This window comes from Pan troglodytes, chromosome 17 (assembly GCF_028858775.2).
Source record: "Pan troglodytes isolate AG18354 chromosome 17, NHGRI_mPanTro3-v2.0_pri, whole genome shotgun sequence".
NCBI classification, from domain to species: domain Eukaryota; kingdom Metazoa; phylum Chordata; class Mammalia; order Primates; family Hominidae; genus Pan; species Pan troglodytes.
In genome coordinates, this window is record NC_072415.2 from 44,822,260 (window position 1) to 44,849,935 (window position 27,676).

At 40.1% G+C, this 27,676-nt stretch overlaps 1 protein-coding gene across 5 annotated transcripts in view; it reads left to right on the plus strand.

Moving 5' to 3' along the window:
* The window catches only part of MAPRE2 (microtubule associated protein RP/EB family member 2), a 164,739-nt gene that overhangs the window by 50,961 nt on the left and 86,102 nt on the right, over positions 1-27,676 (plus strand). The window contains exon 1 of one of the 5 annotated variants that reach the window (XM_003315856.7): positions 13,561-13,886. The exons of 2 other annotated variants lie outside the window; for them this stretch is intronic. In XM_003315856.7, the coding sequence (XP_003315904.1) occupies positions 13,765-13,886 (122 nt within the window). In that variant the 5' untranslated portion in view covers positions 13,561-13,764. Of the gene's footprint in view, positions 1-13,560; positions 13,887-27,676 lie in introns of those variants that run through there. 2 more of the 5 variants (XM_063795607.1, XM_003315859.7) reach the window with 2 other exon arrangements.

Here is a 27,676-nt window from a genome sequence, read left to right on the forward strand (position 1 = left end):
AGGAAGGTCTTGGTTAGGTGGGTCCTTTCTAATCCATATATCCATATAGTGTCAGCTGTGGTGGGTGAAGATGCAGGATGCTTCCTCAGTCACATATTTGGAGCCTTGGTACTCTTTGTGGTCTCTCCTCTCTTCCCCTCCCTCTCCATGTGTCCCACCCTCTGGGCCTCTCTACATGGTTGGTACTTCCCCCAGAGTAGCTGGACTTCTCACAGGGCAGCAGACCTGCCTTCTTACAGAGCAGCATGGTAGTCCCAGGGTAGCTGAACTTCTCACAGGGCAGCTGACCTTTAAGAGACAAAGGCAAAAGCTGCCTGTCATTGTAAGGTCTAGGTCAAGAACTGGTCGGCATCATTTCTACCAACATCTATTGATCAAAGCTGCCACGGTGATTCAAAGGGAGGAGAAATAAATCCAACCTCTAGAATGGAAGGGTAAGAAAAAATTATGGCCACAGGGGTCAAGGCAGGAACCTAGGTTTATATCTCAAAATGTTACCTTGCAAATCTTATTATACCTGTTTTATGGGTGAAGAAGCTGAAGCTAGAGGAGTTAAGTAATTTGGCCAAGGTTACACAACTTGTAAGCACCTGGATTCAAATCCAAAGCATATGCATCAAAACCATGAACTCTGAATTTTGCTATTCTTCTATGCAAAATATAGTAAATATATAATGTATACTATATTTTCTTAATTTCCCAGTACTAACTTTTATAAGGAAGATAACATCCCCCAACCCCCCAAACACATACACATTACAGCTCTAATTTTAGAAAAACCTAGAGAACTATTCTAAGTGACCTGATTTGGGTCATAGGCCTATCTCTGCATCAATCCTCAGGGTCTGGAGGATGGAATAATTATATTTGGCAAGCTCTGCTACAACCACAAGGTTTGAAGAAATAATTTCCCGAAAGAGGGAGGAGCAAACAAAATAATGTTCACTGTGCATGCTCTTTATACTGCAAGCCATTATTTCTCATTCATGATTTCATTGCATCATTGAAGGCAGATAGGATCTGTCCCAGTGAGACTGGAATTGTGGGCTGGTGGGAATGGCGTGAAGACAGGCTGTGTAGAGAAGTTCATTCCAAGCATTGATTCTAGATCTATCAGCTAACTATTAACTCATTATGTCTCACATATTAAGACTAAGACCTCTGGTTTTCCTAGGGGGCTGATTCCTTTATGTAGAAGTTAAATGGAGGCTTCTTAAAGGAGGCCCATTATGTTTTCATGTGCTACACTATGCAGTTGGACCCTTCATTTCTACTTTCTGTACATGTTGAGTCAATGTGAATTGAGAATAGGAAGATGCTTGGTGTCTAAGCACTTGAGGAAACAAAACATAAGCTCTAATTAAAACATTTCTGATGGAAACTTAGTCTTACTTCATGATTTCCAGTTGCATTTTTTTTTCCTAATGAAATAAGCTGCTTTAATTTTCTTTTTAAAAATTGTATTTGGATGAGGTCAGAAAATGAGGAATTTCTCTTCCATTACTCACACTGCTTTCCAGCTGCCGGCCTCATGTTCCCTTGACACGCTGTCGAGGAGCCATCCAGAAGCCATAGCTCTGCTGTGGTACACACCAGACTTGACAGAGAAGTTCCAGGCTCAGGAAGACGCTTCCTTCCAATGTCCCTGGTTGCCACTTGATGGCCTGGGTTCTGAGTAGCTCTGGAACTCTGGAAGTCCCTGGTACCTGATGGAATGACCATTGCCCCACTTTCTCTTGACTGCCTTTGTATGTATATTAAGGAGTTGCCACTCAGCTTGCACTCTTTAATATCAAAGTCAGAAATAAAGCCCAGTGAGTTAGTTGATTTTTAAGAACCCTAAGGAAATCTTCTCTGGGAAGCTTCTGAATCGTCTGCAAGATAATTTATTTGTTAGCAGTACTTGGAGTCTCTTCATTTCTCTTGCCACCCGACTGAGCCCAAGGTGCCTTTTAATCCCTTTTAGCTGTCCTACCCAGTCACTTCAACAAGATGCATTTTATTTTAAGATGGAAATAAAATAGAGAAAGGAAATAGAGGAATTTCATAAAATTGGACATAGACACATTTTAACGAGAGCACTCAAATAGACATGTCTGTAGCTGGATGGTTGAATTATAACAGTCTTGGCATAGTGAAAATGAAAGCAGATTGTAGCTTTGAATACAAATACCAAAAAAATGCCTGCGGTTTCCTTTCCCTCCAGAAGGTATCAAAGAAATGGACATTGCTAGCTGAGGCTTACTGAGAAATAAAATAGCTAATCACTATATAAGGACAAGAAAATTATTTTTTTCTCTATCAATCACATATACTGCTAACACCAAATCCTAGCATTTCTTCCTCCTTTCCCCTCCCTTTTTCTTAACCATAATTTACAGCTCCTCTCCCTCCATTTCTTTCAATCTCTCACCCTCATGGATACTGCTATCCTGTACAGCCTCCCATCCCTGGGTCCTTTTTATTCTCTCTGTCTCTCAGCCCTTGTGTGTTTTTATTTCCTTGCTTCCTACACGGAAGTGCCGTTTTATGGCAGCAGTCTCTTGCCTCTGCAACCATCAGCTATCTCATCCCTGCCACTCCCCACCCTGGATTCTGCATTCTTCCTTCCAGGTTAATCAGACCTTAGTGGAAGGTAGACTGATCTAGGGAAAAAGAATGACATGTTTGACATCTGGCAAGTGTGTTTGTGCTCAGCTCTGCCACTTCCTGTCTGGTTATCTGGCTAAGTTATTGAACTAGTTACCTCCTGTGACAATTGGGACTTAGAATAGCCCCTTTCTTGTGAGAATAAAGTACCTCCTCATTGTTAAGCATAGCACTTGGCCCATAAAAAGTATTCAAATATTAGGTGTTGCTATTAATGTGATTAGAGAATATTCCACATCTCTGTTGCCACTACTAACACTCCTGCAAATGCCTGGTTTCTAACTTTGGTTTTAAGCCAAGGTCTTTACAACAGACTTTAAAAGCCCTGCACATTCTGGTTTCTCTGTGATCTTTCTGACCTTATCTTCTACAGTTATCTCTCCCATCCCCACAATACGCACACATTCACACTCACTGTGCTACATACATGTGACCTGACTTCCTTAATGTTTCTTGAACAAATCATGCTCCTACCTCAGGGCCTTTGCACTTTCTGTTGCCTCTACCTGAAATATTCTTCTGATATCACAGGTCTATGTCCCTCACCTCTCTCAGGTCATCGATTAAAGATTATCTTTTCAGGAATGTCTACCCTGGTCACCCCATTTAAAATTACAACACCCTTCCTCTGCAGTCCAAGTCCTCCTTCCTTGCTTTAGTTGTCTCTATAGCATTTGCCACCATCTGACACACTACATATTTTACTTATATATTGTCTGTCTCCTGACCCTACCACATACACTTGCTCATACACTCAAGTGTAAGTTCAGGGAATTTTGTCTACAAATTTCTGCATCTCTGATGTCTAGAATTGTTCCTAGCACATAATAAGTTCTCAATAAATATTTGTAGAATGAATGATTGAGGTATTAATTAAAATATTACTATCTTAATGAAGCTTTTCTAGTGTCCCCAGGCCTGACTACTTTCTTTTCTATATTCCTAATACTTAATACACTTTTCATTATAACTTTTATCACATTGTATTTTTATGGAAAACATATTTAAAGCTCTTAAATTTAGCCAGATGGTATAATTCAAAAGTACATTTTTATTTAATAGACTGAAACCTCACATTGTACAGATTTGATTGAATGATTACAGAAATCATAATGCTCTGAGTATTTTTAAATTGCATTCACATCATGTTCTATGAGTTATTCTACAAAATTAAATCCAAGCTTGAGAAAATCTAAGAAAAAGCAGATTAGAAATAAATTCCAACACAGAGAGAAATCTTGTCTCATGTTCTGTGTTTTCACATCATGGACACCTTGCTATTTTGCTAGCAAGTAGAGACTTAAAAATTCTGCCTTTTGAGCATAAATAATCTGCAAAGACAAGTAATCTCAAAAGTCAATTCTAGAGGAGCATACCTGTGCATGTTGGTTTTGAAGAGGGCTTTCTTCATCTGGAGGAAAACATTATTCACCAATTTTTTTAAAAATAAAATGCTATTACTTAAGGCCAGGAGGTATTTGCATGTCATGGAAATCTCACCAGATCCAGAAGAACTAATAAAATCTTCCTATGCCTCTGGGTGAAAGGTAGTGAGGAAGAACCAATCTCAAATACATTTCTGTGCCACCAGTGCAATTTCAGTGCCGGTACCACTGGCCGGCCAATCATATACTTTTTCACTGCTATCATTTTGGGTGTGGAGCATATATTTCAGCCATTGATAACTAGTGTACCTGCCATTCCCTACTGGAAAATATCTTAAAATATACACATGGGGGAAATGGCTTGTCCTGAGCCAGCAGAGGTGACTGCTAAGTGGAATCTTCTGTCTGTATTTGAGGTGATAATGATCTAAGGAAGCCCCGATCTAAGGTGATGTGACAGCTGTGAATGCCTTTGACAGCAGTGATTATCAGCTTCAGTGAACACATTTTTAACCTGAAAAAAGGCATTCATGTGATGAGTAGGTGTTTCTGGGATTGAGTCAAGATTAACATTCATTCCTGGCTAGGGAATTCATGTCTTCTCTGCTATCATAGTTGAGAATTTCTCAAGTCCAAGGCAATGCAAAAATCCCTGTTCTAGATGAACCATATGTGTTGGAGCAGTGGAGGGATGATGATTTCTGTCAATACAGAATTATTTGTACTCTCTGGCCTAAGTTCTAAGAGAAACATGATTGTGCTATAAGCTAGGGACTCGAAATTAAAATTCGAGTTAATGCCAGGGTTCAGTCTTCCTCAATTGCACCTGTGTGCTGGGACCTCTTCCTGGGTTTTTTTTTGTTTTTTTGTTTTTTTTTTTGGCTCCCTGTTCTCATGCTTCCAGCTCTGTATCCTCTGGGTCCATTTTAGAAATCCAGCTCTCCAAACAGGCACTTTAAACATTTGTTTGTTTGTTTGTTTGTTTTTTATTTTTGGTGGATCTAGACCTCAAGAGGGGCCTGAAAGTAGGATCAATTCATCTGATGCCTAACAGTTGGTCATTAATTAACATATCCTTCCTGTATTGCTGGGAGCTTTTTAGTACAGATACTTGCTGATTCCCATTAGTTGCAGATACGTTAGATACACCCTTGATTTAGTATATCTCTTCCTGGAATATCTTGCTTCAGTCATAAAATTCATGTTTTTATGAAAAATTGCAGTGGTCACCAAAAAAGAGAATTTTAGATCAATATCCTTGATGAACATTGATGCGAAAATTCTCAATAAAATACTGGCAAACCGAATCCAGCAGCACATCAAAAAGCTTATCCACCATGATCAAGTGGGCTTCATTCCTGGGATGCAAGGCTGGTTCAATATATGCAAATCAATAAATGTAATCTAGCATATAAACAGAACCAAAGACAAAAACCACATGATTATCTCAATAGATGCAGAAAAGGCCTTTGACAAAATTCAACAACCCTTCATGCTAAAAACTCTCAATAAATTAGGTATTGATGGGACGTATCTCAAAATAATAAGGGCTATCTATGACAAACCCACAGCCAATATCATACTGAATGGGCAAAAACTGGAAGCGTTCCCTTTGAAAACTGGCACAAGACAGGGATGCCCTCTCTCACCACTCCTATTCAACATAGTGTTGGAAGTTCTGGCCAGGGCAATTAGGCAGGAGAAGGAAATAAAGGGTATTCAATTAGGAAAAGAGGAAGTCAAATTGTCCCTGTTTGCAGATGACATGATTGTATATCTAGAAAACCCCATTGTCTCAGCCCAAAATCTCCTTAAGCTGATAAGCAACTTCAGCAAAGTCTCAGGACACAAAATCAATGTACAAAAATCACAAGCATTCTTATACACTAATAACAGACAAACAGAGAGCCAAATTATGAGTGAACTCCCATTCACAATTGCTTCAAAGAGAATAAAATACCTAGGAATCCAACTTACAAGGGATGTGAAGGACCTCTTCAAGGAGAACTACAAACCACTGCTCAAGGAAATAAAAGAGGATACAAACAAATGGAAGAACATTCCATGCTCATGGGTAGGAAGAATCAATATCGTGAAAATGGCCATACTGCCTAAGGTAATTTATAGATTCAGTGCCATCCCCATCAAGCTACCAATGACTTTCTTCACAGAATTGGAGAAAACTACTTTAAAGTTCATATGGAACCAAAAAAGAGCCTGCATCACCAAGTCAATCCTAAGCCAAAAGAACAAAGCTGGAGGCATCATGCTACCTGACTTCAAACTATACTACAAGGCTACAGTAACCAAAACAGCATGGTACTGGTACCAAAACAGAGATATAGATCAATGGAACAGAACAGAGCCCTCAGAAATAACGCCACATATCTACAACTATCTGATCTTTGACAAACCTGAGAAAAACAAGCAATGGGGAAAGGATACCCTATTTAATAAATGGTGCTGGGAAAACTGGCTAGCCATCCTATGTAGAAAGCTGAAACTGGATCCCTTCCTTACACCTTATACAAAAATTAATTCAAGATGGATTAAAGACTTAAACGTTAGAAACCATAAAAACCCTAGAAGAAAACCTAGGCATTACCATTCAGGACATAGGCATGGGCAAGGACTTCATGTCTAAAACACCAAAAGCAATGGCAACAAAAGCCAAAATTGACAAATGGAATCTAATTAAACTAAAGAGCTTCTGCACAGCAAAAGAAACTACCATCAGAGTCAACAGGCAGCCTACAAAATGGGAGAAAATTTTCGCAACCTATTCATCTGACAAAGGGCTAATATCCAGAATCTACAATGAACTCAAACAAATTTACAAGAAAAAAACAAACAACCCCATCAAAAAGTGGGCGAAGGACATGAACAGACACTTCTCAAAAGAAGACATTTATGCAGCCAAAAGACACATGAAAAAATGCTCACCATCACTGGCCATCACAGAAACGCAAATCAAAACCACAATGAGATACCATCTCACACCAGTTAGAATGGCAATCATTAAAAAGTCAGGAAACAACAGGTGCTGGAGAGGATGTAGAGAAATAGGAACACTTTTACACTGTTGGTGGGACTGTAAACTAGTTCAACCATTGTGGAAGTCAGTGTGGTGATTCCTCAGGGATCTAGAACTAGAAATACCATTTGACCCAGCCATCCCATTACTGGGTATATACCCAAAGGACTATAAATCATGCTGCTATAAAGACACATGCACACGTATGTTTATTGCGGCACTATTCACAATAGCAAAGACTTGGAACCAACCCAAATGTCCAACAATGATAGACTGGATTAAGAAAATGTGGCACATATACACCATGGAATACTATGCAGCCATAAAAAATGATGAGCTCATGTCCTTTGTAGGGACATGGATGAAATTGGAAATCATCATTCTCAGTAAACTATTGCAAGGACAAAAAACCAAACACCGCATGTTCTCACTCGTAGGTGGGAATTGAACAATGAGAACACATGGACACAGGAAGGGGAACATCACACTCTGGGGACGGTTGTGGGTTGGGGGGAGAGGGGAGGGATAGCATTAGGAGATATACCTAATGCTAAATGACGAGTTAATGGGTGCAGCACACCAGCATGACATATGTATACATATGTAACTAACCTGCACGTTGTGCACATGTACCCTAAAACTTAAAGTATAATAAAAATAAAAAAAAATTGCAGTGCCTCCTACCTATTAAAAGATTTCATTAGTTTCTTCAGTAGTTATTGATGTGTCTGACCTGAAACCCAGCCTCTTAAAAATATCTTTAAGAACATCTTATCAAATCTAGTAAACATATCTCTTTCCTTATCTGATTCATACTCTCTGTGACATTTGACCTTAGAGACCTCTCCCTCCTTTGTGAGACCTGCTTCTCCTATGGGCCCACTGAAATCACTCCTTCCTGTGATTTGCCCTACTAGGTAAAACCCGTCACAGTCTCTTTTTGCAGGTTTCTCTTTTATCATCAGCCTTTAAAGAGTTTCATCTCGGGTCTTCTCTTTCCCCCTGAATGAGAGCGCTCACAGCTGTAATGACCACCTGTTACGTAACTTCCTCCAAATAATATGTGTCTCCAAGTCAAACACACCTCATCACATTAAGACCTATATATTCCCTTATTCAACAAATACTTAGTGAACACCCATACTACATGCTAGTATTGACCACTAGCATGTTCTAGAGGTACTTCTCTATGTCCAAAACACATTATGAGAAGCTTTATCGCAAAAGAACAATTTAATCTGTATTCCTTAGCTTGATAAATGGTACTATTATCTACTTGGCCACGCAAGCCATACACTTGGGATTCATTTGAGATGTCTCTTCCTCCTTCATTACCCATTCTTAACTCCCACCGACGATTGCATCCACATCCAATTAGTCACCAAATCCTGAGTTATACCCTATGAATTTTACGACCCTTTGCCTCTGTCTTAGTTTAGGTCTTCAAAATAAGTCAAAGAGTGATGAAGACCTAAACTGCTTCTTCAGTATATCCACCATACTACTGTCAACATCAGACTTTTTTGTTATGGTGCAAGTGTCACCATAAATTTCCCTTCCTACGGCACTTTGTGGTTCCAGGTCACCTTCAGAATTAAGATCAAGCTCCTTAGCTTGGCCATAAGACCTTTCTGCACCTTCATCCTTGCCCCATCTCCTGCCACTGTGTTCGCTGTCCATACTAAACAGCCTGCTGTTTCCGAGAGATGTTATAACCTTCCCTACCTCTGTATGTAGGAATAGTTGCATGAAAAGCCCTTTATCTTCCCTCTACACTGCCATTCCTCTTTTAAATGACAATATAGCCTAATGGATAAGCATGTGAACTTTTGGGCTAAGAAAACCTAATATCCAATCCTGAATGAGTTGCTTCTCTTTGAACTTAATGTTTTCTCATTAGGGTTGTTGTGAGAATCAAATCAAATGATATTTGTTGAATAAATGAATTGATTATATATTCATTGAGTGCCTACTATCTGCCAGGTCCTGTTCTAGGAACTGCAGATAGAGCGGTGAACAAAACTCCTGAAGCCCTTGCTCTAAGGGGTCTCACATTCTGTCTGGTGCATAGAAAATGAACTATAAAGAAAAAGGTTACTATTATTATTACTCATCCAAGATTTTAGGTGTACTTTTCGGACCTACTTCCAAGTTTCCATTCTGACTTAGGTGCTCACCTTCGACGGTCCCATCCCACCCTATGTTGCACCATTGCTATAGCACTTGTGTTGTAATCATAATTGACAATTATTTTTACCCTTGCTCACCTACAACACTGAGAGTTCCTTGAAGTGAAAGCCTGAGACTTTTTTTTTTTTTACCAGCTCCTAGTATACAAGGAAGCCAGTTTTAAGTTTCAAATGGATGAATGAATGTTTTAGGATATGCCTAACATATTACTTAAAAATTACATTTACCACTAAAGAGCATTTGCTGTATAGCCACTGGGTTAAGTGCTTTAAATACATTATATAATTTAATCTCCATCTCCACAGCAGCACTATGGAGAAACCAGCATTATTACCCTACTTTATCGATGAGGAAACTAAATGTTAGAGATACAAAGTAACTTGCCAAGGTCATAGAACCTGCATCTGGTGAAGTCAATCCCAGGCCCCAGGCCCCCTCTTTAATGCTGATGCTTGGTGACAGGAGTTATTTTCCAATAGGCAGTTGGAGGTGAAGGGCAATGGTCAGCACATGCTTTATTTTAGATATGCCAGCACATGCTTTATTTTAGATATGCCTGTGTACATAAGACAAAACCTAAATCCACAGTCATACGTACAAACACATTTTAGCTTATTTTATTTTATTTTTTTTCCCTTAGGATGACCTGGGTAATTCTCCCTACCCTGCTGGGTAGTGGGGAACCGGAAATAGTCTTAAACTTGCTAGTTCACAGTATTACAGCCTCTTCCATTTTAGACCATCTTTGGATGGATGGCTTCATCTCTTGGGTGACTATTCGATCTCTATATATCTTTCCTTTCCCCAGCCCCTCTGCAAGATGGTGTCTGTAGGAATATGTGAGTGTGGCTTATAGGAGCACAACAGGGTTGGGAGAGTAGGGGCCTCCTGGTCTCATGCTGGTTCTTGGGCTTGTAATATCTGAGTCTGCTGAGGAGTCACTGGTCTGATCTCATCCATGGGCACTCTGCTGGTGGTCTATGCTGACCCCTACAGCTGTAGTATCTCCCTCTCTACAGGTGTGGCCCTTGCCCCTGTGTAGATTCCTCAGAGCTAGCTATCTCTCCTATTTGGGCTCTGCCTTAAATGTTCTATCCTGTGGACCCACTTAAATATCACTTCACCTCTGCTGTAAAGACACTCCCTCCTGACACCCTCTACCACCACCACCATCACAAACTCAGCCCTCTGATAGCAACATCTCCTCCACTTCCTGATTATCTCCTTACAGGATGGACAGAAACTTCTAGATATCTTCTACATGGCATGCTAGCAAAAGAAGAGTCTGAGAGTGAAATTTAAGCCAACCCTCTCCTTAACCATACTAAGCTACTGATTTTAGTCTTTACTGTGATGAAGCTACACCTTGCTTGGTGTTGGGGAGACCCTCTTTATGGCAGTGGTTTCCTAGAGTATCAAATGGGAAATGATGCAAAAGGAAGTCCCTTAGGTTTAGGCTTTGCCTTCAGCCTATCCAATGTCTCCCTTCTGGGATTTGAGCCTGGAGACCTGAAGCTGGGAGGCCCTTCCTTGCTCTGCCTTCATCCATTCTTTCTACCCTCACTTGGGGCTGGAAAGAGTGAGTTCTTCCCTCATCCTTCCTGAATTTTCTGTACTTTCCCTACATCGTACCATTCCGCTTCCCAAAGTGGAATTTGCCCTCCCTTTTCCCTAGGGCTCAGCTGGAAAATGGCTGCCAGGTAACCTGATTTATGAGGAGAGGAATGAAAACACATCTGTTTAATATTTTCAAATTATTACCCCTGTTACCCCTGCATCTCAGAGGGTAATCACTGGTCTCTGGAGTTCTGTGGGTCCCTTTATAGTAGTGTGGCTCAGAGCAGTCTTAGAGGAAGATTTACGCGGCCCTTGGGGCCCTTCACCTGACTCACAGCCCCTCCCTTTTTAGACCATCAGCCCAAATTCTTGGCCATCATCCCATCCCTTCCTTCATGAGCAGACTAGAAACAAAGTGGGTGTGTTCTCTCCACAAAATTAGTTGGTATGATCAATGAACTATGCATTCAAATTCTGACAAATTTAGTCCCCACAATGACACAAATTATGTTTTACATACTACTTAAATATGGGATCATGGAAAAGTGATCTGTACTAAAGAACCCAGATTGAGAACATACTCTGAGGACATTAAATATTTGATTTGTAGACTGTGCCTTTCAATTTCAGACTGTCCCCCCAAAAAGGGGAAGTTTTGTGAAAGGAAGCAAATTAGTAAGGAAATTGACAGCAGCAGGTCAAGTAACAGAAACAGTAAGAGGAAGCATGGGTCTTTGCAAGAATGACTACACTCTCATGCCCCTTTAGCTCATAGTGCAATGTGAAGCTTGGTGTGTATCTTTGATACTTAGATATTCATCTGTGTACCTTGTAAGTCTTAGGTCAGAATTGGATCTGATTGTATAAGAAAAAAATCTTATGTAAAGTGAGATGTGGACAAAGGAATCAACTTGTGCACTGTGGACTAACTGAAGAAGCAAAAGATAAAATTATTAAAATAATAGCCCAAGAGGAAAGTATAAAATAGGAAGGAAAAAAAGTAGGGCCCCTTGTTTGAGATTATCCTTACCATCTGGGTTGTAAAACATTTGATTCTAATTCCAGAAACTTGATACCAGAAATAACTTATTACCAGGGACATATGCTGAAGAATTGTCAGGAATGACAAAGTGTTTACTTGTTTTTAATATCTGTATCACAAAATGATAAAGCTGATAAACCATACAGTGATGTGAAGGAGTGAGTCATAGCTTAATACTTTATGACACATATATTTATGCTGTATCTTTTACACCCCAATTCTTCCCTTTTCACCCTATAAAAGGTCAGAGACCACTGCTGATAAGCAAAGAATCCTTCAAAATCTCTCCTGGCTGGGCGTGGTGGCTCATGCCTGTAATCCTAGCACTTTGGGAGGCCAAGGCGGGTGGACTGCCTGAGCTCAGGAGTTCGAGACCAGCCTGAGCAACTCGGTGAAACCCTGTCTCTACTAAAATACAAAAATTAGCTGGGTGTGGCGGCGTGCGCCTGTTATCCCACCTACTCAGGAGGCTGAGGCAGGAGAATTACTAGAACCCAGGAGGCGGAGGTTGCAGTGAGCTGAGATTGCGCCACTGCACTCCAGCCTGGGTGACAGAGCGAGACTCCGCCTCTAAAAAATAATAATAAAAAAAAATCTCTCCTCTCTGGAGGACAGTACTGAACATATGCAGGGTCTTTTCAGTTTATAATCTAATCCGTAGACTGCACAGTGCTAGCAATTCTGTTCACAGTTATCTTTTCACAACAGTCATCTTGGAAGTACTTGATTCTTACCTTGATTTATAATATTTATTGAGCTCACATTACAGATCATTACTGTCCAGTCACATTGATAAAACCATGTCACTTGGAAGCTCCAGTTCACCACTCCTAGCTGTGTGACCTTAAGCAGTTTACTTAATCTTACTAGTTTACTCATCTTTAAAATGGGAATAATAATAGTATCTGTCACATAGCCAATATATTTGAAAGCGGTATTGCAAGGATATAGAACAGCTTGAATGTTAAGCACTTTCAAATACTAAGTGAGGTGATCACTTTTGTAATTCAAATGGAAATAGAATAAATGTCAATGAATTAATGATCTGTATCAGGAGGCAGCATAAAGAATTTGAATTGGAGGGTTTTGGGTAACTGGTAAAATGGTGGTTATCTTTTTTTAAAAGAAAAACCCTCTTTGGGGATTCCTTTGTACAGATGATCTCTTAATTTGCCATCTTTAATCCTCACATTATTAAAGGCTACATTGATTAGAAGGAAATACAGCTTCCTTGTAGGTTTTTAGCTTTTTGGCTTGTTTTTGGGGAGATGGTTGCTGCTATTTGGAGAAAGGGAGAAAGGCAGAAATTTTAACGTTAGTCTGATACCTTTTCTACAAGCTGGCCACCAGGTCCTTTTTAGGTTTTTCTGAAACCTGACCAAGTTTAATTGTCATGGCATAAAAACTTGGTATTGAAGGAGTTAAAGGGTCTCCCACACCCCTTTGCATGAATCGTCCTTTTGTGTACACAGCTGCAGTTGCAGCACGGGTCGGAAAGGAAATGGTTAGAGGAAGAGCTGGTTTTCAGACAAGGCGAGTCTGCGAGGGGGGCTGCAGGGTGGCCTGGGGTTTTACATGCCAGATGTAGGCCTGCCCCGGTGCCTGCCTGGAGCTGCTGGCGTGGTCACGCCGCGGCCCTGTGCGAATTGAGGCGAGGTGATGAGTTAGCGGGTTGCCATGGCAACAGGCTGGCCACGTGACCAGGGTGCTGCTGCCGGCGCTCTGACGTCAGCTGCCAGAGGGCGGGGCCGCAGGAGGGCGGGGCGCGAGCGAGAGCTGGGAGAAGGCAGTGAGCGAGCAGGCAGCAGGCACGGTCCGTGCGGAGCAGGCGAGCGAGCGGGAAGACGCAGCCACCTTCCTCACCAGCCAGCCCACAGCGGTTTGTTCCCCTTCTCGGGAGTGCGCCAATGCCTGGGCCGACCCAAACCCTGTCCCCAAATGGCGAGAACAACAACGACATCATCCAGGATAATAACGGGACCATCATTCCTTTCCGGAAGCACACAGTGCGCGGGGAGCGTTCCTACAGGTAATGGGGCTGGCACGAGAGCAGCGCCGGGGACCGCCGTGAGGGCGCGCGGAAATCCAGCCCGTTATATAATGGAGCAGACACTGCCTGCGACCCCTGCTGCAGGCATGCATTTGTGAAGGCGGTTGTGATTATTTGGTATCTGTTTCCATGTGTCATGTTGGGTTTGCATTGAGGCTCCGCGACTGCAGATGGAAAGCATTTTGTGAATAGGTTTGCTGCCTTCGAGGGGTCTCCCTCCATCTCTTTCCTTCCACACTGATAAAAATGCATGCTGTTTTCCCCCGCTGTCCAAAGGGAGACAGGCAGTAGCACTTCCTTTCCTCCTTCCCTTTTAGATTTTAAAGGAGCCATTAGGTAGCAGTGCCAAAAGGCAGAAAACGGGAGGATGGGGAGAAAAACGTTTGCGCTTAACCTGGAGAGTGTGCAGGAAAGATGGAATCCTCTAGATTAAGCTGCAGTCTGTGATGTTAAACCGCCAGATTGATGGAGCTTTGTAAGAATTCTGCTCGCTGATTGGTGCAGGGATTGACAGCAGAGGTCATAGTGTCAGACATTCACCAAAAATTTCTCCATAGAACCCTAGGTTTATTAGAAAGAGACTGGACTGCAAAGGACTTGAAAAAAACTGGGCGCTGTTATGCATTTTCTAAGGAGTTTATGGCCACCGCTTGGGTGGGGGAGCCTTTCCTTCTTATTTACAGTAGGAAGGTGATTCCTGGTCTTTTGCTGAGGTCTGTTTTGAGGATGGGACTGATCTTGGTCATTGTATTGTGAGCCTTTTGATTAATGAGTTGGCCTGTACGGTTGGCATCATTTTTACATTAACATATCTGGCAATATGTTCCAGTAGATAAGCTCATTAAAATTGTTTGCATTGTTTGATAAGGATAACAATGTAATGGAGAATGCAGCTAGAGTCTTATGCAGCTCAAGGCCAGACTTGAAGGGAGACTGATAGCTTCGGTCATATTTCCTCTGAAGTTCTTTTGTACTGGGGTAGTTATTTTTAAATGTTACCTTGATAAACGCTAACAATGCTTTTGCTTTGAGGCAGAGCACACATACCTCTAAAGCGCATCCTCTCAGCTGATGAGCAACAGGAAATAACTCTTTTTTTCCTTTTTAGAGCCGTCATCTAAACATTCAGATGGTATTATGGGTAGAATATTGTGTGTGTAAATGTTGCATATCACAAAATAGAACCAGAAAGTACCCTACTTCCTTTCTCTTTGGCCAAAGAAATGCAGTATTTGTTGACTCAAAAAAAAAAAAAATTATAAGCAACCTTTGCCCTGTCATCTCTGGCAGTTACATAAATACTTGGAGTTAATTTTGGCTGTGCCCATGAGGTCACCAAAATCTCATGCCTTATGGTTCCAACTAATGTGTTGATATGGCATTCTTACAGATTTCAAGTGCTTGTTATTCTCTTAATGTAAATCAAAATTGGTCCACAACTTCTGGAGATCTCCTTTCAGAGACCCTGTGATTGGAAATTTGGGCCTCTTCTCTTCTTACTCCTCCACCTTTTTCCTCTGTGACCATCCCAAAGCCTAAAAATAGAATTTAAAAACAAAAAACTTGAAGTGATTTTAAATCTCACTAGTTTGAACTTTTTTTATAGAAAATAAATTTGAAGCCTTCATTTTCTAAATGATTTAATCCCTGCTGTGTAGGTAGCAGTTGCTTTTAAGACAGAATTTGAATTTTACCCCATGGGCCAAAGGAAGTTGCCTGGTTGGGTTTTATTACTCATGTAAACTAACTTGAAACGGCAGTGGAAAATCATTTGACAGAAAGGTTAAATGTTATGTTTTGGTGACAGATTATTGCTTTAAAATGAAATTTTATTTACCTCTTTAATTCAACCCAGGCTATTATTTGCGTTTCCTAAATTATTTGCAGTTTGCTTTCTGAGTCCCTATAATTGCATTCAAAATTATGTAAAAAACAAAACCGAATTTTAATAAAGATCTTACTGAACAAATTCTTAAGTCCCTAAGAGCATCACTGCATTTGTATTTGATATAATAGGATTACTGGATGATATAGCGAGAGGTGTCATAGGCTAAATGAAGAAGGAAGCCTCTCAAATTGCATTTGTCTTGTGTTATACAAAGGGTGCACATGGAGACAGACACATTCGATGTTTTCCTTCTTCTGTTTTTCTTTCAAAGTGGATGTCCAGTGTAATAATTACCACTTTTTTTTTGGAGGGGCATAGGAAAAGGAAAAATGTGACACATTTTTCTATCCAGGAAGCATTCCATCATTATTTTGGCATCCCAAGACTGGAATATTATAGCCATTTAATTGCTGAGGAAACTTGGAAGGCAATTTGAAAGCGAGAGTAGAGATTTAACCAAATAAAAGTTTTGCCTTGGCTATAGGTTTGGTATAGCCCTCAACAATGAAGATGTGCCTGGAAGTTCTGGGTGGAGTCCCTTATGGTGGGGTTGGGGTTGAGTGAGCCCAGTTCCCTGGCAAGATCAGAGGGAATTCTCTCCCTGGATCCTTTATTGACTTCTAGGTAGGCCCCCCAACAGGTCTTTGTCTTAGGCTTTCTTTTCTTTTCTTTTTTTTTTTTTTTGCGACAGAATTTTGCTCTTGTTGCCCAGGCTGGCGTGTAATGGCGCAATCTCTGCTCACTGCAACCTTCGCCTCCCGGGTTCAAGAGATTCTCCTGCCTCAGCCTCACGAGTAGCTGGGATTACAGGCATGCGCCACCACGCCCAGCTAATTTTGTATTTTTAGTAGAGACGGGGTTTCACCATGTTGGTCAGGCTGGTCTGTAACTCCTGGCCTCAAGTGATCCACCTGCCTTGGCCTCCCAAAGTGCTGGGATTACAGGCGTGCCCCACTGCACCCAGCCTTAGGCTTTATTTTCTACCTTTGCCTGTTATATATAAAAATATCTAGCCCCTGTTGTTAGAGAGATATTGTGAGGCTAAACTCAATATTTAAAACAAGTAATTTCCTAAAAGAGCTATGTAACATAAGAATACTGTTGTTACTGAAAAAGGGCTCTTGCAGGGGCTCTTGGACGAGAACACGTCTCACCTTGCTGGCAGCACAGGTGAGAAGAGGAGAGAACACCTAGAGGATAGGGTGGCTCTCCTGAGCATTGTTAATGGGCAAGCAGTCACTCTTTGGAGAAGGAGACATTACTGTTATAGCATTTGCACCATATTGTTCATAAGTAAGTCAAATTTGGTTCCTGACCCACATCTCTTAACCCAGGTATCTGATAGTGTAAACAAAGCCCATTTTCACAGCATGGAACAGAGTGGGTGGCAGCTCATTATTGAAACTAGCGTGCACCTTGATTAGAAAAGCAAGCTTCCTTTAGAAAATTACCCCTGGATTAGTAATTCCAATTGAAAAGAGTAAGTACAAAAATGGCTTAGCAGACTCATAGAGACATGTTTTCACTCCTGTGTGATCTCCTTCTCAGCCTCAGCTTCTTCACTGTGTTTATGAATGCTAGAAATCTATGTATTTTAAGAGCTGCTTAAAAAATAAATGTGGTGTGGGCCATCCGAGGTGACACTGTTTAATTCACAGAGCGAATGAGTCGTGCTCTGGATCTCCCTGGAGAGGATACTCCCCATAGCTCTGTTTCATGCAGATGCTAGTCGGAAATGAGATTTATTAACTGGCTCTCTGCCCACTGCATCTTTGTTTGTATACTCCAGGCTTTTAAGAATGAATGTATAAGTCTAGAGGACTATTTCCACATGGGTGTTTTGAGCATGCGACTACAGTAGCACATGTTTCTGAATACTTAAAAAAAAAAATTACTTGGCCCCAGGAAATGGATTGCAAAGAAAAGCAAAACTAAAATTTAAGCCTAAAGCATTGGCCATAACATCCAGCTTTGCCAGTTTTAAAAAACATACTGTTGTTAAGGAAAACAAAGAGAAATATCGTAATATCGTGCATGTGTGTGTGTTTTTTTGTGCATGTGTGTGTATAAAAGAGTTGTGAAAGTGTGTTCCATTCAGTAGAGGCTATTGTAACATGGCTCACTTTTATCAGAACATAGGCTTCACATCACATTCCCCAAAACAGCAGTTATAGATTGCAAAAGTCTACGTTCATGTCTTTATTATGTATTTGTTAGTATCATCTAGGTTTAATACTGTCAAAGGAGGTTTTCCAAAAATAAAGATTTTTGTCCTTACTATTTTTCTTAGTGTTTGTAAAAATCAGAAGATTACTTGATGCTTTAGTACGTGCCCAACTCTGGAACTTCTTTTACGGATTTTCAGAGCTTCTGTTAATGGAATGGTCTTCCGGGTGCTCTTGCTTTGGGGAGAGGCTCACGCCTGCTCTGTAGCTGGTATCTGTTGACAGTGCATTATCTTAGAGCAGTGCTGTGAGATTGTCCTCTGGAATTCAGAAGGTTGATTTCCTTATGCAGCATCTTTTCTTTATTTACAGGGACCTCTTGAAGCTGCAGTGAATAATTCTAGATTAATTGGAAGGGGAAATTTGGGACTAATTTAAATATTCTGTTTGGTTTAGAGAATTAATTAATTTTACAAATATTTGAAAGTCTGCTCTGGCCAAGATCTGTGCTAGATGCCCCTTGAAGGATCTTGAGTCCTAGTAAAGTCCGATGGAAAACCGCTCATTTTGTAAAAGACTTACAGTGTTGGTATTTTGCTTAGTCTGATAGCGAAAGTGGTTTGCATTTCCTGAACCCCCAGTGACCCAAAGGGGGAAAAAAAGTTTCTCTGAAGTCCATTGTGCTGTAGGAAGCTAAAAGACACTGAGAGAAACCAGAAATTTTGCTGAAAAGAATGTAGGCTTTAGGATCAGGCAGAATTTTCACTGGCCTGGCCAGGTGTGTTGGGCAGTGGTAGAAAATAAAAGCATTGAAAAGCAGGCGGGGTAGTTGGAACTTAGAAATAAGAAGCTACTGAAAGTTTATTGACGGAAGATAGTGTAATGAAAACAGATGCCTACTGCAGTGGATCTTCAGTTTTGAAATGAGAGCTAAAAGAAAAACGGGATCCCAATGCACCACTGTGTGGGTCTAGAATCACTAGAAAATACTCAATGCCATGCGAGAGCTTGAGCCCTCTAATGTGCAGAGATCAGGACAAGGTAGATGTTCTCTGGCTCAGGGTGTCTTTCCTTGAGTAGAAGCAATGAATGCAGCTTTGTTCCATAATGAGACTGGTACTTAGCCCAGACAGTGGCTTTTATGTTTGCAGATGCCCACTTCATAGCTATCAGTCTAACTTTTAGGAGTGGCAAGTGTGGAGAGCTGCCACTATTCTGATCTTCCCAAACAATGAACCAGGTTTCTGGTTCATTATGAAGCATCTTCCCTTGGCATTTAATGATGTAAAAAGTTCAGATGTGGCTGATGAAACTGCTCAGAACACTCCCTGTGACTTTGGGGCCAATTCCTCTGACAGTTAGAAGGTTATCACCTTGGTGGCAGACTCCAGAGCGGATGGAGTTTACCCTAAATAGTGTGTGTGTGTTTACTTCTTATTTTAGTCAATTTCACTTTAAAGGACAAATGGATTTTCTTCTCTCCTGTGAGAAGTATCTTTTTTCTACAGTGAATTAAGTTAGAATATATATCTAAGAACAGTTTTATTCTTCCTGACTTCAGGCCATCTTTCAGCTATCTGCCTCTGTAATACTACATTGAGTATGTCAAACTTAGCCAATATCTGAAGCACTATTCCAACAGCCCTTTTTCTTTCTAACACTCCACACACATCCCATTGGTATCATACAAACCTTGTTTCTTAGCTCATTTTAAAATTCTGATTGTTTATCTTAGTGTTTCTGGCCCTTGGTCTTTATTATTAGATTGAGAGAATTCTCTCAAAGTGGAAACCTACAATTCACATAGGCAAGAAATTATGCAACATTTACCTTATAGCATAAATCAAAGAAATTTCTCCTAAATATGTTTTTATAAAATGCCTCCCCAAAGATGATCATTTACTTTAATGAAAATAAATCATTAGCAAGGTAAAGACTGAACAGAGTTTTATAGGCCACCAATAAATAATTTCTTAGTAGGTTACTTAAAAAAAAAAAAAAAAACACTGTGTTTTCAGTGTCAAATCTCCCCAAGTGAATTAAGATTTTACTCACTTGAACCAGGACAGAGTTTCTTAAAGAATTACTGTCTTTTCTAAGGGAGCAGAAGTTTGTGATAAATACATGAAATGATCAAGTTGACAGCTTTGAGTGATGGTGTCCTCTAATGCTTATCTAGTTAAGAAAATATGGCAAAAACTCAAACTTCCTGTGATTTCTAGGCCTCTCTTGGTTCCAGCAGGTAAAATGACCATGCTGGAAGAATCTGATTTTAGCAATGACTTTGGAACAGAAAGACAACATGGCAAGAGGTTTAATTGGCTTACAGTTCTGCAGGCTGTATAGGAAGCTGGCACCAGCATCTGCTCAGCTTCTGGGGAGGCCTCAGGGAGCTTTCACTCATGGCAGAAGGCGAAGCGGGAGCAGGCATGTCTCATGGCCAGAGCAGAAGCAAGAGAGAGGGAGTGGAGGGGGAGGTGCCACACACTTTTAAGCAACCAGCTCATGTGAGAAGTCACTCAGTGTCATGAGGACAGCATCGAGCTATGAGGGACCCGACCCTATGACCCAAACACCTCCTACCAGGCCCCACCTCCAACACTGGGGATTTTAATTCAACACAAGATTTAGAGGGGACAACATCCAAACTATATCATATATTTATATAGTATTAATACATATACTATATATGTGTGTGTGTGTATTTATACATATGTACACTATAGAAAGTATATATACGCATACATACATACTTTTAGGAAGTATAATTATATATGTGTTACATATAGTATTAACACATATACTATATATACTATATTCACACATATTGTAGTAACATATGTATTATATATGTGTGTATGTATACTACATACACATAGTATTTATAGTATTAACATATACTGTATGTGTATATGTGTGTTTATAGTATATGTATTAATACTATACGTACACTATACTATATATACTATTATATATAGTGTATATATAGTATATGTGTTAATACTATAACACAATAATGGTGAGAACTGGGCATATATAGTATGTGTTAATACTATATATAACACATATATATGTATATATAATTATACTTTCTAAGATTATACTTCCTAAAGGCATTTTGGCTATCCATAAAAATTTATACAGAAGAAAATACAAATTTTTATAGAAATTCACATTTTAATTGTGTGCAAAATCGATCCTGAAGTTTATGGCCAATGTTTGTTGTTGCGTATGACTAAAAAGATGGTGCTGTTGATGTGACACACCCTTTAGATTTCTGTGATCCTATTTCATTTTTCATAGAAGTAATACTTGTTTTTGTTTTGTTTTGCTTTAAAGACATTAATTTTTTGTTCTTTATTTAGTGTCAGCCTACCCTGGCAAAGCCCTGGGAGGTAATTTGTCAAAAACGCCAGGTTATTTGTCAAAAAACATCTCTGGGAGGCTTTCTTATGTTCACAGCTATACTTTGATTATAAACAGTGGTATCCCTGATTGAAGGGCCCTCTGTGATTCCCTGAGAGGTCTTCATTTGGTGCTGTGCAAGTCAGGAGAAAGTGAAGCAAGTGAGCTCCTTCCCCCACTCCCTCACGCCATCTACTTCCTTTTTATCATTTTGGAGTGCCAGAAAGTGTTTTCAGGTTCTAATAATGTCATTTTTAAAATCCCCACTCTTGGATTTTACACAATTATTGTTACATTAAAGTTTAAGCCAAAAATCCTTCTTTCAGCAGACTTACCGAGTTCCTTTAATGTGCCAACCTTCCTCCATGCTGGGCCCTTGGAATACAAAGATAAATATTGCACAGCCCTCCCTTAATAAGAGCCTCCAGGGGCCTGGACAGTGGGCGAGAGTACGTGGTGGGAGGGATGTGAGATGGAGAGGTTCCCACACCTGACCCCAGAGTATACACAGGGTGTGTGTTTTGTTTTTTGCTGAGGTGTGGCTGTCATTGGTTCAGAAGTCTTCCTGATACTTGTCTGAATAAAAGTAATTTTGTGATTATTGTGTTGATACTTGGGAAGGGCGAAATTATCACTCCTATAATTTTCAAAAGCTTTCAGAAATGTAGCGTGTAAGTAAAAATGTGTGTGTACCCTACTATGACCTCTATATTTGTCTTACGAACATAGCCTTGAGGCACAAGCTTGGGCATTGTTGAGTGATTTTTGTGGCAGGAAGTTCATTTCTGCTTTTCAAAAAGTCGAGGAAAAGTAAAAGGCTTATTTATCTGTTTTGCTCCTCCAATTTTTATATTTGTATTGGTCATCACTAGGTTAAAAATATTTCAGTATGCTATTACATAAAAAGTGAAAATGAGATCATATATTCATACTTTATTCATAGAGAAACTGAAAGGATATAAACTAATAATGGTAAGAACTGGGAAGATTAATCACTGTGTACCTTTTTATGTTTTTTTTTCTAAACTGAAACTAAATGCATTACCTCATCAATCAGTGATGTTTCAATTAGCCCTTTAATAGCATAGGTTTTTAAAATTAAATAAGTTTCAGTTGGAACTTAATGAGGTTTACATGTTGAAATATGTTAGGAAACATCTGAGAGATACTCATGAACTTACCAAAGTCACATGGATGACAGTAAAGATTTGCCTAATGCAAGTACCATTCTTACATTAAACATCAGTAGTCACAAATGAAATGTGCTCCTATAGCATCTGCCTCATTTAGCCCTTTGAGGTTTCACACATAGCAATCCATAGTGGAGATTTTGTTTCATTTTCTCCAGAGTACATTGAAGCTGCCTGTGTGTTTTGTGATGCGTCCAGCCTGTTTAGTATGCTCTGTGAATCTTACACTAACTGCAAAATAATACTCTGTGAGGATTATTTTAAAATATCCTCTTTGCATTTTTGTTTTCTTCTCATTTATCAAGCTCCTGCCATTTATCAAGTACAGCAAAGGGCCTTAAAACTGAGATTGCAGGTAATTGCCAATTTTTTGGCCACTCTGAGTGCAGTCCTCTGTCCTCCTCCAACTCAGCCTAACCTCCCACCTTAGGGAACTTAATTGGGCAATATCTGGCCTTCATGTGACCCCTGTGTGTGATGACGGCCAGGAAACAAGCCATCTGCATTCACCATGCATTTCTGTTTCAGCCCTCTCACCCAGGAGTCTGGGTGAAGACTGAGAGAACCCCCAGGGAGACTGACCAATTAAGAAAAAAAACAAAGAAGAACAAAGCTTTGAATATATTATCTTCAGTATAGGGACCTGCTCAGTGTCAGCAACTCTGAAATAAAAAAGCTTGTGGAACTTACGAGCTGAATGTCTGCTAGAAAAGGAGGAAGCAGAAGACAGGATCATTGGGAGATGGAGTGTAATGGGAAGTGAGTGCAGCATGGAGGAGGGTGAGGGTTTCTTGGGGTGAACATGCCAGCCTCTAGAGAGAGTTTAGTTCTCTGCCTCCCTACCCCCACCCCATCTCTCTCCCTGTCTTTTCAAGGGCAGAGTAAACCTTCCCTTCAACACTTGTTCTCCAAGGACAGAAGAAAATGAAGAGCTCTGTGTTAGCCTAGGCAGGGGTCTGGCAGAAGGGAAACAGGACCAACAAGTCTCTCCCAAGTCCCTTAATGCGGCCTGGAATACACAGTAAATTGTTAAGTTTGAGTTTGGGAAGCCAGTTTGGGAAGCCAAATTGATAAGTTTGGGTTTGGGAAGCCAATTTCTTTCCCTCTGAAATTTTTGACAGGCAGATAGCATTGTCATAACAATGACTTTAAGATGTCAGCATGTACCTATTTCCAGCCTGTATGATAAGTGTGTCACTGCTACCTCTACTCCAGTTCAAAATTTGGTCTGTACCGAAAAGGGAACCTGGATTGTCCCCTACCTCCTTTCCTAACCTCCAGGAGGACCAGTTGGGGTCCTCAAAGTGCACAGCCAGGAAGTTGCTTGAAGAGGCAGTGAGGTATAGTGGGCAAAGCTTGGCTCTGGTGTGAGACTTTTACTTTCTGTCCCAGCTCCATCCCTTTCTAGGGCAACATTTTTTTAGCCTCTCTAAGCCTCATTTTCTTACCGTGCATATGGAAATAATAGTAGCATCAACTTCCCAGGGTTCTTATGCAGATTAAATGTGTTACAGAACATAAGGTGTGCCAAACGGTGCCTGGTGCAAAGTAAATGCCTCAAAGAATGTTAGCTAGTATTGTTGCTTGCAGCTTAAATCTACTCTTTTACCCTGTATTGATAAAAATCTATAATCTTTTTGTTCTAAGTACCCTGTACGATACTTTGCACATAGCAGATGTTCATTAAAAGTTCAAATTGAACCTGGAAAAAAGTCAAACAAATTATACTATAGTCTTTTTTCCCCCTCATCAACTTTATTAAGAATTTATGTACAATAAACTGCAGCCATTTAAAGTGTCTGAGTCAGAGTTTTGGCAGTGTGTCCACCCTGAAGCCATCACCACAGTCAAGATGCAGAACATTTCCATCACCCCCAAAAGACTCCTTGTACCCTTTGCAGTCCAAATCTTCTCTGCCCAAAGCCCCAGGAGCCAGTGATCTGCTTTCTGTCACCACAGATTAGATTACATTTTATATAAATGGGATCACAGAGAATGCACTCATTAGTGTCTGACTACTTTGACTCAGCACAATGATTTTAAGATTCATCCATATGGGGTGTCTCAGTAGTTCATCACTCTTTATTGCTGAGTAGTATTTCATTGTATGGCTATACCATGTTTTGTTTATCTGCTCACCAGTTGATGAACATTTATGTTTCCAGTTTTTAGGAATTATGAAGAAAGTTTCTATGAATATTGTTATACAAGTCTTTGTGGAGGCGTTTTCATTTCTCTGGGGAAAATACTTAGGAGTGGAGTGATTGGGTCATATGGCTGGTGTTTAACTTTTAAGAAACTGTTTGGCAAACAGTTGTCCAAAATGGTTGTACCATTTTACATTCCTAGCAGCACAGTATGAGAGTTCTGATTGTTTCACATCCTTGGCAACACTTACTATCAGTCTCTTAAATTTTGGCCATCCTTATGGATGTAGAATGGTATCTCATTGAGATTTTAATTTCTATTTTCATGATGACTAATGATGGGTATGTTTTCATGTGCATATTGGCCATTTGTGTGTCTTCTGTAGTAAAGTGTTCAAATCTTTTTCCATTTAAAAAAATAGGTTATCTTTTTAAATAGAATTATACACATATATTTTGCATAATAATACAGTCTTGAATTGTATTTTAATATGTACAGGTCTTATATTCTTAACTTGAATATAAAGTCCCCCCCCCCACACACACACACACAAAAAGACCTAGTCTTTGTTCACAATGACTTTTACAGCAATTAGTTACATGGTCCATCCTCAGTAAGTACATATTAAATGAGTCTATTTAGCCCGGGCACTGTGGCTCACGCCTGTAATCCCAACACTTTGGGAGGCCGAGGTGGGTGGATCACTTGAGGTCAGGAGTTTGAGATCAGCCTGGCCAACATGGTGAAACCCCATCTCTACTAAAAATACAAAAAATAGGTGGGAGTGGTGGCACTTGCCTGTAATCCCAGCTACCTGTGAGGCTGAGGCAGGAGAATCACTTGAACCCAGGAGGTGAAGGTTGCAGTGAGCCAAGATCACGCCACTGCACTCCAGGGTAGGCAACAGAGCGAGACTCCATCTCATAAAAAATAAAATAAAAATAAAAAAACAGTATTTAATATGTAAATAGAGGGTAAAATAGTAACAGAATAATTATTTTAGCTGAGAAAAAAAAAACACTGAATCTACCTTAGAAGTTTTATATGAACATGTTACATTTGGGAGGTAGTCTTGGTAGATAGGAGATGCTCTTCTAGTTCTGTGGAGAAGAACCCTATAATTAAGATATTGCTTTCTTTGTATTGTGTGTCCCCTTCTTGCTAGATTCCACTATTAAATTTAAAAGGAAAGTGTGCATAGAAAAATTTTTTTCTTTAATTGTAACAAGGATACCATATGTTCTCACTTACAAGTGGCAGCTAAATGATGAGAACTAATGAACACAAAGAAGAGAACAACAGGCATTGGGGTCTACTTGAGAGGGGAAGGTAGAAGGAGAGAGAGGAGCAGAAAAAACAACTAATGGTTACTGGGCTTAATACCTGGGTGATGAAATAATCTGTACAGCAAACCCCCATGACATGAGTTTACCTATATAACAAACCTTCACATGTACCCCCAAACCTAAAGTAAACATTTTAAAAACTAAGTAAATGAAAAGAGGGAGGAAAAATAAATGTAACAAGGAGCCATTTGCATGCTTCCAAAATTTTGCCAAGAATAGCCAAAGCGTTGGATGCCCCCCTTTTAAAAAATTTTGTGGTGAAGATCCCCAAACTTGACCTCTTTCCATTCCCATTCCATCCAATTTGGCAGTTTTGTTGTTGTTTTGCTCCTGACTTCTCTAACTCCCTAAGAAGAAATTGTCTCAAGTAAAATTTAGAGACTGGGAAACAAAAGCTTAGTAAGGTCATAGGTTTGCCTAAAAGGATCGACTGAGGGACCTTGTTTTGGAGATGAGGATCCTTGGCTCCCAGAATCTGTTCAGAAATCTTTCCAGCTAAAAGCCAGTTTCTTAACTACATATGTTTCAAAATCCAAAAATGCAAAGTTTAAGTTCACTAATGATTTCACAAATGTCCTAGGCCTACTACTAGATTTCGTGGGTGCCACTTATTTCGTTTAACATTTATTCATTTTATTGCCAAAAGGTTCAGGCCGAATTTCAGGTGAGTCGCTGCCTCCATGGTGGCGGCAGTCAGATGATTCTCTCTGTTCTGGTTGGGACTGAGTGGACCACAGCCACTCAAGGATCCCTTGAGAGTTGCGAGTGTTCTTTTTGATTTGAGGATGTGCCGTGAACGGAAGCCAAATGCTAATAGACAGGACATCCTGTGATTCCCTTAGTTTACGATGGCCAAGGATGTGTGGGTTTTTTTGTTTGTTTGTTTCTTTTTTTTAATAAGATGATTACTTGGTTTTTTTCCTGTTAACAAGGGAGCCTAGATGATGATGTCCATTTGGCTTTTAGGACTCTTAACTAGCAAACAACTAAGCCCCTGAAAAATCACATGAAGACATTGGAAAATCTTTTTATGTAAGGCAGAGATGATTTGGTCGTAGTTCGCAATGAAGTGACCGTCAGTTCTATTGGCTTGAAATAATAATGAACCAAAGAGGGGAAATGACCGAAGTCGAAGTTCTTGAAATTAAGGATGTTAAAATAAAATTCTGAAATCTAGTATACTGTGGTATACCTATACAGTTAAGTATTATGCAAATATTACATGTGAAGAAAATATGAAAAAAGTTCACAAATGTACAAATGTTAACAGAAGCAAGATGATTATTACAAATGTTTATATGGATTATATTAGTTTTCCAGGGCTCCCATAACAAATTACCACAAACCGGGCGGCTTCAAATTGATCCTCTCACAGTTGTGATGCGGGAGGCTAGAAGTCTAAAACCAAGGTGTTAGTAAGGCCATGCTCCCTCCAACAGCTCTGGGAGACCCTTCCTTGTCTCTTCCGGCTTCTTTTGGCCCCCATGTGCTCCTTGGCTTGCAGCTTCATCACGCCCATCTCTGCCTTTCATTATCACCCGGCCTTCTTCATCTGTGTTTTTTACATGGTCGTCTTTTAAGGAACCAGTCATTGGAGGGCCCACCTTAATCCAGTATATCCTCACCT